The 15,337-nt window shown below is 42.8% G+C and overlaps 2 gene segments (V, D, J or C); both read left to right on the forward strand.

Annotated features, from left to right (window-relative positions):
* Positions 1–763: 763 nt before the first annotated feature.
* Positions 764–5,419, forward strand: LOC134497145 (immunoglobulin heavy variable 3-23-like). The segment is given in 4 exon segments: positions 764–809; positions 892–1,215; positions 3,409–3,443; positions 5,336–5,419. Coding segments are annotated over 4 exon segments (489 nt in total).
* A 2,794-nt stretch (positions 5,420–8,213) lies between these two features.
* LOC134497146 (Ig heavy chain V region 3-like) lies at positions 8,214–14,148 on the forward strand. The segment is given in 3 exon segments: positions 8,214–8,259; positions 8,342–8,662; positions 14,084–14,148. Coding segments are annotated over 3 exon segments (432 nt in total).
* The last annotated feature ends 1,189 nt before the right edge of the window (positions 14,149–15,337 follow it).

Genomic DNA, 15,337 nt, shown 5'->3' on the forward strand with positions numbered 1-15,337 from the left:
TTAATATAGAACAAACTGAATTGTTTGGAAAATGCAATGTCATTTATTTCTGTTTCTCAGTCCATGGAATAAGTGTAGGAGAGCAAGTTTTTTGAGTCTTAGTATGAATTAACTCTGGGAAGTTAAAAACAGATAAGAAGACCATAAAAATGGCAACCCAAAAACCTCCCAATATTTGTAATTAGTATGGCTGCTGTGTTAAAAACCAATCCATAAAGAAACATTATACAGGCTTCCAATGATTTATATTACAAATTTCAGACTTGGATGTGTATATAAAATTGATCTGTGGCCTATTAATTGGCCCTTATGGCTTGGTCTGCATTGACTTAATTTTGGTTTCTTCCAAAGAACGTGGTCAAGGGAACAACTGTGGAGCAACCATTTTGAACTCCGATGTGCCATCCTCTTTATTTGCGGACTGTAAAATGGCTATTTGAGGAAATTGCAATGCCTGATTTCTTTATTCTCACCTTAAAACCCTTACATTAAATGAGGAGCTTCTGTCAGAAGCTTTAATTATTCCAGTGTAAAGCTGCCCTTTCATCTAAGTCCCATGTGTGGAAGGTGTGTCGAACTAAATCTATACCTCAAAGCCCAAAGGGGCTCTTTTATGCTGAGCGTTATGTAAATCAGGCCACAATTTCCACTTTAAAGGAGCCCCAGGGTGTCTCTTTTCAGGCTACACCCACCAACACAAAGTTTGTGCCCCTTCCTGAATCCTTTCCTGTCAAGTCCCCTCTATTCTTTAACGGGAGCAAAAATGATCCTGTGGCTGAATTTGGTTTCCTTCCTAGCAGTCCTCAGAGGTAATTGTTTCCCTCCTATTCAGGTTCTTTCCATTTTAATTCTTGCATAAAGGAGAGCTCATTACAACAACTTTTATTTTAGGTGTCCTGTCAGAGGCCCAGTTGGTGGAGTCCGGAGGGGACGTGAGAAGGCCTGGAGAGTCCCTCCGTCTCTCCTGCCAAGGCTCTGGGTTCAGCTTCAGCAGCTTTGGCATGCACTGGGTGAGACAGGCCCCTGGAAAAGGCCTGGAATGGGTGGCATACATAAGCTCTGGTTCTGGTTCCAGTACTTACTACTCGGACAAAGTCAAGGGACGGTTCACCATCTCCAGGGACAACTCCAAAAGCCAAGTCTATCTGCAAATGAACAGCCTGAAGCCGGAGGACTCGGCAGTCTATTACTGTGCGAGAGACACAGTGGGAGGAAGTGAGTCTGAAGCCTGGCAAAAACTCTCTCTTCCTCAGAGCCGCTCTGCAAGTCAGCTCAGCCCCAGAAGGCTGGATTTTCCCAGGAGACTTGAGAGGGAGCTGAGAAAGCTGCCTGAGTGCCAAGAGGAAGGAAGAGCTGATCTTGGCCTGGGCATTCTGGGAACTGTTCTCCTTTTGGATAGGAAGAAAATGGCAAATCTCAGTACTCTCCTGAAAGACAGAAAAGGGAAATTGTTCTCAAGTTCTGCTATCAAAAAGTATCAGGACATACAGAATTGATTCAGTAATTAGAACCCTTATTTTTTTTATTGGTGTTGAAGTTCAACCCTTATTTACTCTTTCTTGAGACACAGATCTTCCCCTCTCCCTCTTTATGTGCATTTGTTACTGTGTCTATATATCCTCTTTCCCTCTATCCATAGATGTACCACTTATAAGTACACACAAAAAGACACACAGATGAACGCATGAACACAGATTTAGGCATTTGAAAGTTTAAATACGTTTAAAATCCTTTTCCTCTGCTAGCAGTCGAAATGTAGTAATAAATTCAGGATGCTGCAAGGCCTGCAAGAGTTTGGTGTGGTGTGACACCAAGGAAGGGGGCAGAAGCCAGAAAATAAGGCCTAAAAACGTCAGGCCAAGGGTAGCCTAAATGCGGTCGTGTTATAATACTTAGAATAGCAAAGGAACGTAGATCGGGGGTTTCAAGTCAGTTCCCGGGAAAGTCATATTCTAGGTGGTTTAGGAAAATTGCCTCCCCACCTGCCGTTTTCCTCAGTAACTTCTGGATGGGTGAAAGGTTGGAATCGCTCAGCCTCTTTGCTTACAACAAGAAAATTAAATGGAAAAAAATATTGAAATATCTCCTGTGGTCTCACCTTGTAGTTTTTGATCTGTGATTTATGAAAATCAACACCAGAACTTCCACATGGGAATGCTAGGTTTTTATTTATAAAATGTTGTTGTTGTTTATTCATTCAGTCGCTTCCGACTCTTTGTGCCATCATGGACCAGCCCACGCCAGAGCTTCCTGTCGGTCATCAACACCGACAGGATCCAAGCCTCTGGATTGCTGGAGGAAATCACAAACCTGACAAGATATTCTCTTCTTGAATTGAAGGTGAAGGGAACCTCTGCCTCTACAATTAGAAAAGACTAGTAATGGTACCTGGTATTGGGAGCCCTTGCACACAATACCGTATCTGACGATCACTGAAATAATACCTGTGGTTGTCCCTTTGAACTTGCCTACTTCTCCAGCAGCTTCCATGAGGATAAAATAGAAATTATAATAAACATCTGAGGTGAAAAGAGTGCTGGCCCTTTGTTCATTTTTCTCCAGCAGGCTAAATTGCTCAGCCTCTCCATGACTTCTCTCTTGCCCGTAGAGTAGCAACCTCTTGGTGAAATATGAAAGAGGCTCACAAAATCTGCCTGAATTAAAAGGGTTCCATCAAAGGAAATATGTATAGTGAAAGCCATGGAAAATGAATTTTCCAAGAAGAACTCCTACAGTTTCAAACAAACTTTTATGGAGGGTTAATTCTAACTTCATTATCTAGGAAGCCATGATTTGTGGTCCTCTCTACGAAGCAACACTGTCTGCTCCATACAGATTAAGGATGAAATGCCTGCTTCCCTCACTGTTTCATCCTTCTCAGCTATACAGAATTTCTCAACAGCACGGACGGTAAGAATTATTCTGCTCTCAAGAAAAACACAAAACACAGACAGACCAGAGTTTGACAGATGATCAACGCTGCCATCCTGTGTGCCTAGAGGGAACCTGGGATGAGGGAGGGACAGGGCAGCCTCTGCTCAGTGTGGGTAGAGCAGTCTCCTTTGGTGGCAGGTCTGCAGAAAGGACCTGGATGGCCACCTCTTAAGGACGGTTTCTATTAGATGACCTAGAAGGTTTTTCCTAAACAATTCATTCTATAAATTTATGAGATTTAAGAGAAAAGAGAAGAATCCCCCCCCTCTCCAGAAAATACAATCTCACAGAAAGTAACCCATCGAAAGCAATTTCCTATAAATATAATGGAAGATCAGCTTCAGATTTCTCCCTAAACCTGCTTAGATCTCCTGGAGATCCTTCATTTCTTCTTAGTCATAATTCATAGTTTTGAATGCAAGAATCTCCTGGGAAAATTAAGTAGATGTCTCCCCTCCTCCCATTTCACATCAGGGGGCAGTGTTGTCACACTGAATGGCTTTCCCCATGTGTGGGGTGGGGGTGGGGCAGAGGAATAAAGCAATTGTCTGCAGACTTTGTCTCATTTTGGAGGCAAGATTATATTTATTCTTATTTTCCTAAGAGATCACTGAAAAATCACAAGGAAAAGCCACATCATGAGAAGCCACGTCTTCACTCTGGCCATGTCTGAGATGACAAGAGATGGGCGCTGCTAAATAAGGAGCAAACAGAATTCTTTGGAAAACAGTGATTGATTTCTGTGTCTCACTCACAAAGAGAGAGTATTTGGTCAGGTTAATATTAATGTGAGACTTGCCATTATTATTATTTTGATTTCTATGGCTGCCCATCTTGCAGAATCAACCTTGGCAGCTAGCAAGCAATGAAAGCATCATACAAACTAATCACCACCATCACCACCCCCAGTATCTAAAATCCATTCAACTGCTGATTAAAAACCACTTTAATAAAACAAACAAGACTCCACAGGGTCCAGCTATTTCTAATTTCCCTGTGATTTCTTTGATTCTGATTTTGCAACTTGGACTTATAAGTGCAATTCCACTCTGCCTTCCAAATTGTGCCTTATGGCTTGGTCTACATTTCGTTGTTTTGGGTTTCTTCAAAGAACATGGTCAAGGGAAGAACTGTGGAGCCAAGATCCTGGACTCAGAGGTGGCGTTTTTTCATGTTCAGTCTCTAACAGGGCTGTTTAAATTATTTTCAGCAAGTGCTTTATTTTTCTCATCTTTAAACGCTTTCCCCAACAGATGAGACTTAATCAGATCTTGCTTTACTTATTCTCATCTAAACCTCTCCTTTTTCTTATGTCCTGATAATAACAATAAAAAAAAGTCTTGCTTGATTGTCCTGAGATGTTTCCATCCATTCAAATTCATATGTGAAAGCTGTGTGCAAAGAAATCTGTACCCCAATGCCCTGAGGGGCTCTTTTATCCCTAGCAATATGTAAATCAGGACACCATTTCCCCTTCAAAGGAGCCCCATGGTTTCCCCTTCATGCTACCCCCACCAGCACAAAGGTTGCGCCCTTTCCTGAATCCTGTCCTGTATTTCCCCTTTGTTCATTAGCAGGGGCAAAAATGATCCTGTGGCTAAACCTGGTGTACTTAATAGTAATACTCAGAGGTAATTCTGACCTCTCTATAGAATTTGCTTCAATTTGCTGTTCTTGTATACAGGAGGTTTCACCAAAACAGGTTTCTTTGTAGGTGTCCAGGCAGAGGTCCAGTTGGTGGAGTCCGGTGGGGATGTGAGAAGGCCTGGAGAGTCCCTCCGTCTCTCCTGCTAAGCCTCTGGATTCATCTTCAGCTGCTACCGCATGTACTGGGTGAGACAGGCTCCTGGAACAGGACTGGAAGGGGTGGCATGGATAACCTACAATTCAGGTACCATTTACTACTTGGACAAATTCAAGGGATGCTTCACCATGCTACTACATGGGCTGGGTGTGACAGGCTCCAGGGAAAGGGCTGGAATGGGTGTTGTTCATATATCCAGCTTCCAATTATATTTACTACTCAGACAAAGTGAAGGGTCACTTCACCATCTCCAGGGACAACTCCAAAAGCCAAGTCTATCTGCAAATGAACAGCCTAAAGCCAGAGGACATGGCAGTCTATTACTGTGCGAGGGACACAGTTGGAGGAAGTGAGTCTGAAGCCTGGAAAAAACCTGCTATTTCTCAGAGCCGCTCTGCAAGTTCATCGGGGAACCACACGTTGAACTGGGACACTGAATTTGTTAAAGACTATACCAAAAAAAAAAAAAAATCACAAAAAGTTCTTCTCCTGAAAAGAACCCACAAGCACAAAAAAGGCAGCGACAGAGCTGGAAGAGGGAGGCCAGGAACAAGTTCAAATCCTTGCTTGCCTGCTAATAGCATTTCCGTTAAACAGGACAAGAGGAGAGGAGCTCAGCCTGGAGCCAAACAGAAACCCCCGTTGTCTGGAGCTGCCTCCATCCACACGTTTGATCCATGAATTTCATGGATGAAAGAGGAGAGTTTTCACAGGGTACGTTTAAGTTGCTGAGCAGGACGCTGGCCTTGCAGCCCCTGTGTGTTCTTTGAGGGAAAGAGAAGGCTGAAGCGGGGTGGGGGGAGAGGGGAGACTCCCTCCTTACAGGCCTCTGCAAAAGGGAGCATGGAAGGGATTCGGCAGAGCCAGGAGTCCCTGGATAGTCTGAAGCATGTCTTGCATCCGGACAGGCCAGTGGGGAGGACAGTGGAGGGAATGGGGGCCTTGAAAGAAGAAAGCAGCCGAATTCCACAAAGAGACTTGAATTCTGACACTCTCCTTGCTTGTTCTGTTTTCCTTCTGCTTCCAGTTTTGCTTGGATTTGCAAAGAGAATCAAGCAGGCAGATATGAAGAGACATTGCTCCTTTTTTTTCCTCCAAGTGAATAATTTGGTTCCCTCAATTACCCAGATTTTTGCAATGGGGGGGCAGGTGGATGTTGTTGCCTTGTTTTCATGTTTCTCTGCTCAATTGCAGCAGAAGCTTTTGGGAGGAAAGAAAGGAGAAAAACAAGTTGGGGTGGTCATAACAAAGAGGGTTCCCAAAGTTTGGAGACAGAGAGAAGTGCATGTTCTTTTAATAAAATAAATAAACATTACACCAAAAAGAATGGAGTAACCTCAGTCATCCAGGGAAACTAAAAGAGGGTGATAAAGGAAGGATCATTGTCACATGCAAAAGAACAAAGCAGAAGCATGAGAGGGAATCTTTAGAAAGCAAATTGCTGCCATCCTTCTTTTCTCTGAGCCACAGGTAAATTTCACAATCACACCATGGGGTGACCAGGGCAGGAGTGAGCTGACCTTTGGAATCATCCTGGCAACCAAGGAAACTTGGGAGCAAAGTGTTCATTAGGCATACTGAGAAAAGCCCACCATGACGTGCAACATGGCATTCTGGACCATTGGAAGACTTTGGGCGGTCTTCAAGGGCAGCCCTACTTAGAGTGTGTTACAATAGTCGAGCCCCAGGGTGACCAGGGCTTGAGGGACCTGCCCTGAGTTTAGGAGAAAAACAAAGACTGACTGAGTGCCTCTTTTTTTCCCTGAGGACTCTATAATCAGTTATTGCTTCTCCTTTAACCGTCCATACAAAATGGCCAAGAATGGTCCAGCGTATGTAGAGATGGAATTTACCTAGGAAAAATGGAATAAATTTGGAAGAAATAAAGAAAACTAAAAAGAGGATAAAATTATGTTTTCCTCTAAGTCTCATATTTATCAAAATCTTTTGCAAATGAATGGTAGAAGATGGACAAGAGGTGCTAAGAATTACTGTCCCCTTAGAGAGAATACAAAACTCGTATAGAGAAGGTTCTGACCAATGATAAGCCCTTCCAACCCAGTCTGCCTGGAGTAAAACGAGGGCGAGGGAAGAACAAGGGGGACCTGCTTCAATCTGGCTAGAACAGCCTCTTTTGGTTGGAGGTCTGCAGAGAGGGTCTGGCTCCCCACCAGTTAGGGATGGTTTGTACTAGAGGACCGAGATGGTCCTTCCCAACTCATTTTTACACGATTTCATGATATTTAGGAGAAAAAATAAGAATACACGACCTCAAGAAAATACAATATCTCATAGAATAACCCATCAAAAGGAATATTCTATCATATAACAAAAGGGCAGCTTTGGGTTAAGTTCCCTGGAGGTCTTTCATTTTTTCTGAGCCCTAATTACCATTTCTTAATGCAAGAATCTCTTTGCAAAGTTAAGTAGATGCCTCCCCTCCTCAGGTTTTCCACCAGGGGGCAGTGTTGCCACACGGAATCACTTTGCATATGTGTGGGGTGGGGGTGGGGTGGGGGAGGGGAGCAAAGAAGGGTCTACAGGCCTTGTCTCACTTCGGAGGCATCATTACTTTTACTCTCATTTTCCTAAGAGATCACTGAAGGCAATTCAGAGAAATTTAACATCCCAAGAGATTACATTCCTCACCATGAAGCCACATCCGAGTTAAGAACAGATGTATTTTGCTAAATATAGAACAAACTGAATTGTTTGGAAAATGCAAAGTCATTTATTTGTGTTTCTCAGCCCACGGACTAAGTGTAGGAGAGGCCTTTTTATTAGTATTTTTATGAATCAACTCTGGGCAGCTAATAACACATGAGAACACCATACAAAATGGGAACCACCCCCACCACCCCCAATATACAGTATGTAGTCCATAGAGTTGCTGAGTAAAAAACCAAGCTAATCAGGAACACCCTACAGGCTTCCAATACATTCATTTTTTTTTTAATTCCAAATTTCAGACTTGGATGTTTATGTAAAATTCAAATGTGACTTGCAAATTGGGCAATTTGGCTTGGTCTGCAATCACTTAATTTGGGTTTCTTCCAAAGAACATTGTCAAGGGAACCACTGTGGAGCAACCATCGTGATTTCCGATGTGCCATCCTTTCCATGTCCGGGCTCTAACGAGGCTATTTAAGGAAATTTCAGAGCATGATTTCTTCCTATCACCTTAAAACCCTTAGCTGAATTGAGGAGGGTCTGTCAGATCTTGCTTTAATTATTCCAGTCTAAACTGCCCTTTCTCCTATGTCCTGTATGTGAAAGGTCTGTTGAAAGACATCTATACCTCTGTGCCCTGAGGGGCTCTTTTATCCTGAGTGATATGTAAATCAGGCCACAATTTCCTCTTTAAAGGAGCCCCTTGGTGGTTTCTCTATTCAGGCTACACCCACCAACACAAAGTTCCTGCAGTCTCCCAAATCCTCACCTGTCAATTCCCCTCCAATCATTAGAGGGAGCAAAAATGATGCTGTGGCTGAACTTGGTGTCCTTCCTAGCAGTCCTCAGAGGTAATTGTTTCTATCATATTCAGGTCCTTTCCATTTTAATTCTTGTATACAGGAGAACTCATTGCAATAACTTTAATTTTAGGTGTTCAATCCTCAGCCCAGTTGGTGGAGTCTGGAGGGGACGTGAGAAGGCCTGGAGAGTCCCTCCGTCTCTCCTGCCAAGCCTCTGGCTTCCCCTTCAGCAGCTATTGGATGCATTGGGTGAGACAAGCTCCTGGGAAAGGCCTGGAATGGGTGTCCGGAATAAACCCTGGTTCAAGTGATATTAGGTACTCGGACAAAGTGAAGGGACGCTTCACCATCTCCAGGGACAACTCCAAAAGCCAACTCTATTTGCAAATGAACAGCCTGAAGACGGAGGACTCGGCAGTCTATTACTGTGCGAGGGACACAGTGGGAGGAAGTGAGTCTGAAGCCTGGCAAAAACTCTCTCTTCCTCAGAGAAGCTCTCCAAGTCAGCTCAGCCCCAGAATAGAGAAGAACCTGAGAAACCTGCCTGAGTGTGAAGAGAAACTAAGAACAGATCTTGGCCTGGGCATTATGGGAGCTGTTTTCCATTTGGATGGGAGGAAAGCAGAAAATATCAGCAAAAAAAAAAAAAGAATAGTTAAAACAAAACAAAAGTAAAGAAAAACTCCTGAAAGATGTCAAAGGAAAAGTGCTCACTAGTTCTGCTCTCCAAAATTCTCTACAAATACAAAATTGGATTCATTCATTAGAATTCTTAATTCTTTTATTGATTTTGCAGTTCAACCTTCATTTATTCTCTCTTGAGACCCAGATCCACCCTGTCGCTCTTTCTTTATATTTGTTTATGTGTCTGTGTATATATTTCTCTCTCTCTCTCTCTCTATATATATATATATATACACATACATATGTGGAAACACACACACATTGTATACATATACCCACAAACACAAACACAGACATATGCACAAACATATATATAGGTATTTGAAATTTTAAATATGTTTAAAATCATATTCCCCTGCTAGCTGTAGCAATGTAGCCATGTAATAAAATTAGGATGCTCTAAGACCCCAAATAGTTTGGTGTGGTGTGACACCGAGGAAGGGGGCCAAAGCCACAAAATTGTTGGAGATACCAGAAAATCCAGCATTCCTCGTTAGCACGTGCATTAGCATGTAAATTGAGTTCATCCCATAATGCCTCTCTTCATGTTTCGGAGGAATCTGATTGTTCCACTCCCACTTCCACTTTTCTCTCTTCGTCCTTATTTAAGACCGGGAGCTATGCGCACAGCTGTGTGCTGGTGTCCTATCAGCCAGGAACCACGCTGAGACAAGGAACAGGTCTCTAGTGTTTTATTACTGCCACATAACAGAAAATCCCAACAAACTGAAAAAGCGTGGGAAAATCCTAGACATATAAACCCCAAAGGTTAAGGCGGGCCCGATCTGTGTCTCTTGGAATGGTACCTAATTCCTCAGTGCTACGCATGCGCTTTACAGCCTGGATGGGAGCCCCCTGCTCGCCATCCTTACTCATGACAGCTGGTCCATCTCTCTGGGTGTCATGTGGTAGGCCGTGAATTCCGCTTTCTACACGCAGGTCTTAGCAGTAATAGGGCTAATGGTGAATTAAGTTAGGGAAGACAAAAAAGAACAAAGATTTCACCCTTTCTGAATGGAAATGTAACTGGACCTTGAATAAATTGATTAAGATATTCCTTTACCTTACTTTGAACCTACTGTGTCTAAGCATGTAATTGTTTATGCTTGGGAGGGCTGAGTGTTTAAGATCAATAACCTGTGTTCCTCTGACATGCTCATTAAAGCTAACTATGATAATATTATTTTTCTGTGCACAGCTCCTCCGCTGTGTAAGCTCTGCTCCGATTCAGTGGTCCTGGCTGTCCACTAATTGGCTTGAAAAATAAGGCATAAAAATATCAGGCCCAGGGTAACCTAAATGAGGTCATGTTATAATACTTATAATAGCAAAGGCATGTAGATCAGGGGTTCTCAAGTCAATTTCAGGGAAAGTCATTAAGCCCTCTGCCTCATCTTCAAAGGTTTTACACTCGGGGGCACTGTGGGTCTGAATAATCCCTCTGAATATGGAGCAAGTAGAAAGGGTGTCTTCAGAGGAGATGACAGTTCTGTGCCTTGTTCCTAGATAGGAGAAAAGAAAAAGAAGAACAAGGGCTTCAATCACAGTTGCCAAAGACCTGGATGACAAACCAGTTCATCAGGAACCTTTCAAACACCAGTGAGATGGGGGCCATTCGAATCTCAGGGGAAACCGAGTTGCAGAGGGCAGCTGTGGTGATCCCAAAGTGCACTGCTGGGATCCCAATCAATGGCATTGTTTCATCGAAGGAACCCTGAACACAGTAGTCGTGCCAGATCACATCACCAGATCATCAGATAGTGAACAAAACCTTGAATCACTGTCAGAATCCAACGGGCAACAGTGCACCTTGCAAAGCAGAGATAGTACATAGGCATACAGATGAAAGCAAATAATAACAATAATAATAATAATAATAATAATAATAATAACAACAACAACAACAACAAGAAGTCTTGCTTGATTGCTCTGAGGTATTTCCATCTATTCAAAATCATGCGTGAAAGCTGTGTGCAAAGAAATCTATACCAAAATGCCCTGAGGGGCACTAATATCAGAAGCAATATGAAATCAAGACTCAATTCCCTCTTTAAAGGAGCCCCCTGGTTTCCATTCCAGGCTACACCCACCAATACAAAGTTCTTGCACTCTCCTGAATCCCATCCTGTCAATTTCCCTCCATTCATTCAAGGGACGTGAAATGAGCCTGTAGCTAAACTTGGTGTCCTTTCTGGCAGTCCTCAGAGGTAATTCTTCCCTCTATACGGAGTTTCTTTCCAGTTTAATTCTTTAATTCAGGAAAGTTTATTGAAACACCTTTATTTTTTTTTAGGAGTTCAGTCCGAGGTCCAATTGGTGGAGTCTGGAGTGGATGTGACAAGACCTGGAGAGTCCTTCCACCTCTCCTGCCCAGCCTCTGGATTGCTGGAGGAAATCGGAAGCCTGACAAGATATTCTCTTCTCGAATTGAAGACAAAGGGAACCTCTGCCTCTACAATTAGAACAGACTAGTAATGGTACCTGGTATTGGGAGCTCTTGCACACAATACCGTATCTGACGATCACTGGAATAATACCTGTGGTTGTCCCTTTGAAATTGCCTAGTTCTCCAGCAGCTTCCATGAGGATAAAATAGAAATTATATTAAACATTGGCGATGAAAAGAATCCTTCGCTCATTTGTCTACAGCAGGCTAAATTGCTCAGCCTCTCCATGACTTCTGTCTTGCACACATAGTAGCAACCTCTTGGTGAAATATGAAAGAGCCTCACAAAATCTGTCTGAATTAAAAGGGGTCCATCCAAGCAAATATGTAAAATTTAAGCCATGGAAAAGGAATTTTCCAAGAAGAATTCCTACAGTTTCAAGCAAACTTTTATGGAGGGTTCATTCTAACTTCATTATCTAGGAATCCATGATTTGTGGTCCTGCTTCCCTCACTGTTTCATGCTTCTCAGCTATACAGAATTTACTTATTCTTATCTAAACCTCTCCTTTTTTGTATGTACTGATAATAACAAAAGTCTTGCTTGATTGTTCTGAGATGTTTCCATCCGTTCAAATTTATATGTGAAAGCTGTGTGCAAAGAAATCTATTCCCCAATGCCCTGAGGGGCTCCTTTATCCAAGGGGTAGGTTTCCCTTGACGTAAAGTCCAGTCGTGTCCGACTCTAGGGGGCGGTGCTCATCTCCGTTTCAAAGCCTTGGAGCCGGCGTTGTCCATAGGACACTTCCGGGTCATGTGGCCTAACCCTAACCCTAACCCTTTATCCAAAGATGTATGTAAATCAGGACACCATTTCCCCTTTAATGGAGCCCCATGGTTTCCCCTTCATGCTACCCCCACCAATACAAAGTTTGTGCACTTTCCTGAATCCTTTCCTGTATTTCCACTTTGTTCAATAGCAGGAGCAAAAATGATCCTGTGGCTAAACCTGGTGTCCTTATTAGTAGTCCTCAGAGGTAATTCTGACCTCTCTATAGAATTTGCTTCAATCTGCGGTTCTTGTATACAGGAGATTTCACCAAAACATGTTTCTTTGTAGGTGTCCAGTCTGAGGGCCAGTTGGTGGAGTCCGGTGGGGATGTGAGAAGGCCTGGAGAGTCCCTCCGTCTCTCCTGACAAGCCTCTGGATTCAACTTTGGGAGCTCTGGCATGGACAGGGTGTGACAGGCTCCAGGGAAAGGCCTGGAATTGGTGGCATACATAAACTCTGGTTCAAGTGATATTAGGTACTCAGACAAAGTGAAGGGATGCTTCACCATCTCCAGGGACAACTCCAAAAGCCAAGTCTACCTGCAAATGAACAGCCTGAAGCCGGAGGACACAGCAGTCTATTACTGTGCAGGAGACACAGTGGGAGGAACTGAGTCTGAAGCCTGGCAAAAACCTTCCCTTCCTCAGAGCCACTCTGCAAGACAGCTAAGCCCCAGAAGGCTGCATTTTCCCAGGAGACATGAGAGGAACCTGAGAAAGCTGCCTGAGTGCCAAGAGGAAAGATGATATGATCGTGGCCTGGGCATTGTGGCAGCTGTTTTCCATTTGGATGGGACGTAAGCGGAAAATCTGAGCAAAAAAAAAAAAAAGAATCGTTAAAACAAAGCAAAAGAAGGAAAAAAAAAAAAAACTCCTGAAAGATGTCAAAGGCAAAGTGCTCACAAGTTCTGCTCTCAAAAAATCTCTAGAGATACAAAATTGCACTCAATAATTAGAATTCTTAATTTTTTTATTGGTTTTGCAGTTCAACCTTCATTTAATCTCTCTTGAGATCCAGGTCCACCCCTGTTGCTCTTTCTTTACAGTTGTTTCATTGTCTGTGTATATATTTCTCTGTCTCTCTCCCAATCTCTCTCTCTCTCTCTCTATATATATATATATACACACACAAACACACACACACACACACAATTGTATACATATACCCACACACTCACACACACAGATATATATATAGGTATTTGGCTCACAAAATCTGCCTGAATTAAAAGGGTTCCATCGAAGGAAATATGTAAAGTGAAAGCCATGGAAAAGGAATTTTCCAAGAAGACCTCCTAGAATTTCAAACAAACTTTTATGGAGGGTTCATTCTAACTTCATTATCCAGGAAGCCATGATTTGTGGTCCTCTCTACTGAGCAAAACTCTCTGCTCCATACAGATTAAGGATGAAATGCCCGCTTCCCTCACTGTTTCATGCTTCTCAGCGATATAGAATTTCTCAACAGCAGGGACCATAAGAATTATTCTGCTCTCAAGAAAAACACAAAACACAGACAGACCAGAGTTTGACAGATGATCAACGCTGCCATCCTGTGTGCCTAGAGGGAACCTGGGATGAGGGAGGGACAGGGCAGCCTTGGCTCAGTGTGGGTAGAGCAGTCTCCTTTGGTGGCAGGTCTGCAGACAGGACCTCGATGGCCACCTCTTAAGGACGGTTTCTATTAGATAACCTAGAAGGTTTTTCCTAACCAATTCATTCTATAAATGTATGAGATTTAAGAGAAAAGAGAAGACCCTCCCATGTCCAGAAAATACTATCTCGCAGAAAGTAACCCATTGAAAGGAATTTCCTATAATATAATGGAAGATCAGGTTCAGATTTCTCCCTAAACCTGCTTAGATCTCCTGGAGATCCTTCATTTCTTCTTAGTCATAATTCATAGTTTTGAATGCAAGAATCTCCTGGGAAAATTAAGTAGATGTCTCCCCTCCTCCCATTTCACATCAGGGGGCAGTGTTGTCACACTGAATGGCTTTCCCCATGTGTGGGGTGGGGGTGGGGCAGAGGAATAAAGCAATTGTCTGCGGACTTTGTCTCATTTTGGAGGCCAGATTATATTTACTCTTATTTTCCTAAGGGATCACTGAAAAATCACAAGGAAAAGCCACATCTCGAGACGCCGCAGTCTTCACTCTGGCCATGTCTGAGTTGACAAGAGATGGGCGCTGCTAAATAAGGAGCAAACAGAATTCTTTGGAAAACAGTGATTGATTTCTGTTTCTCACTCACAAAGAGAGGGTATTTGGTCAGGTTAATATTAATGTGAGACTTGCCATTATTATTATTTTGATTTCTATGGCTGCCCATCTTGCAGAATCAACCTTGGCAGCTAGCAACCAATGAAAGCATCATACAAACTAATCACCACCATCACCACCCCCAGTATCTAAAATCCATCCAACTGCTGATTAAAAACCAATTTAATAAAACAAACAAGACTCCACAGGGTCCAGCTATTTCTAATTTGCCTGTGATTTCTTTGATTCTGATTTTGCAACTTGGACTTATAAGTGCAATTCCACTCTGCCTTGCAAATTGTGCCTTATGGCTTGGTCTACATTCCGTTGTTTTGGGTTTCTTCAAAGAACATGGTCAAGGGAAGAACTGTGGAGCAAAGATCCTGGACTCAGAGGTGGCCTTTTTTCATGATCAGTCTCTAACAGGGCTGTTTAAATGATTTTCAGCACATGCTTTATTTTTCTCGTCTTTAAACGCTTTCCCCAACAGATGAGATTTAATCAGATCTTGCTTTACTTATTCTCATCTAGTTCTCTCCTTTTGGTATGTCCTGATAATAACAATAAGAAAAGTCTTGCTTGATTGTTCGGAGATGTTTCCATCCATTCAAATTCATATGTGAAATCTGTGTGCAAAGAAATCAAACCCCAATGCCCTGACGGGGTCTTTTATCCAGAGCGATACGTAAATCAGGACACCATTTCCCCTTTAAAGGAGCCCCAAGGTTTCCCCTTCATGCTACCCTGAGCAACACAAAGTTTGTGCCCTCTCCTGAATCTTGTCCTGTATTTCCCCTTTTTATCATTAGCAGGGGCAAAAATGATCCTGTGGCTAAACCTGGTGTCCTTAGTAGTAGTCCTCAGAGGTAATTCTGACCTCTCTAAAGAATTTGCTTCAATTTGCTGTTCTTGTCAACAGGAGGTTTCACCGAAACACGTTTCTTTGTAGGTGTCCAGTCAGAGT

Source organism: Candoia aspera, chromosome 4 (assembly GCF_035149785.1).
Source record: "Candoia aspera isolate rCanAsp1 chromosome 4, rCanAsp1.hap2, whole genome shotgun sequence".
Lineage (NCBI taxonomy): Eukaryota > Metazoa > Chordata > Lepidosauria > Squamata > Boidae > Candoia > Candoia aspera.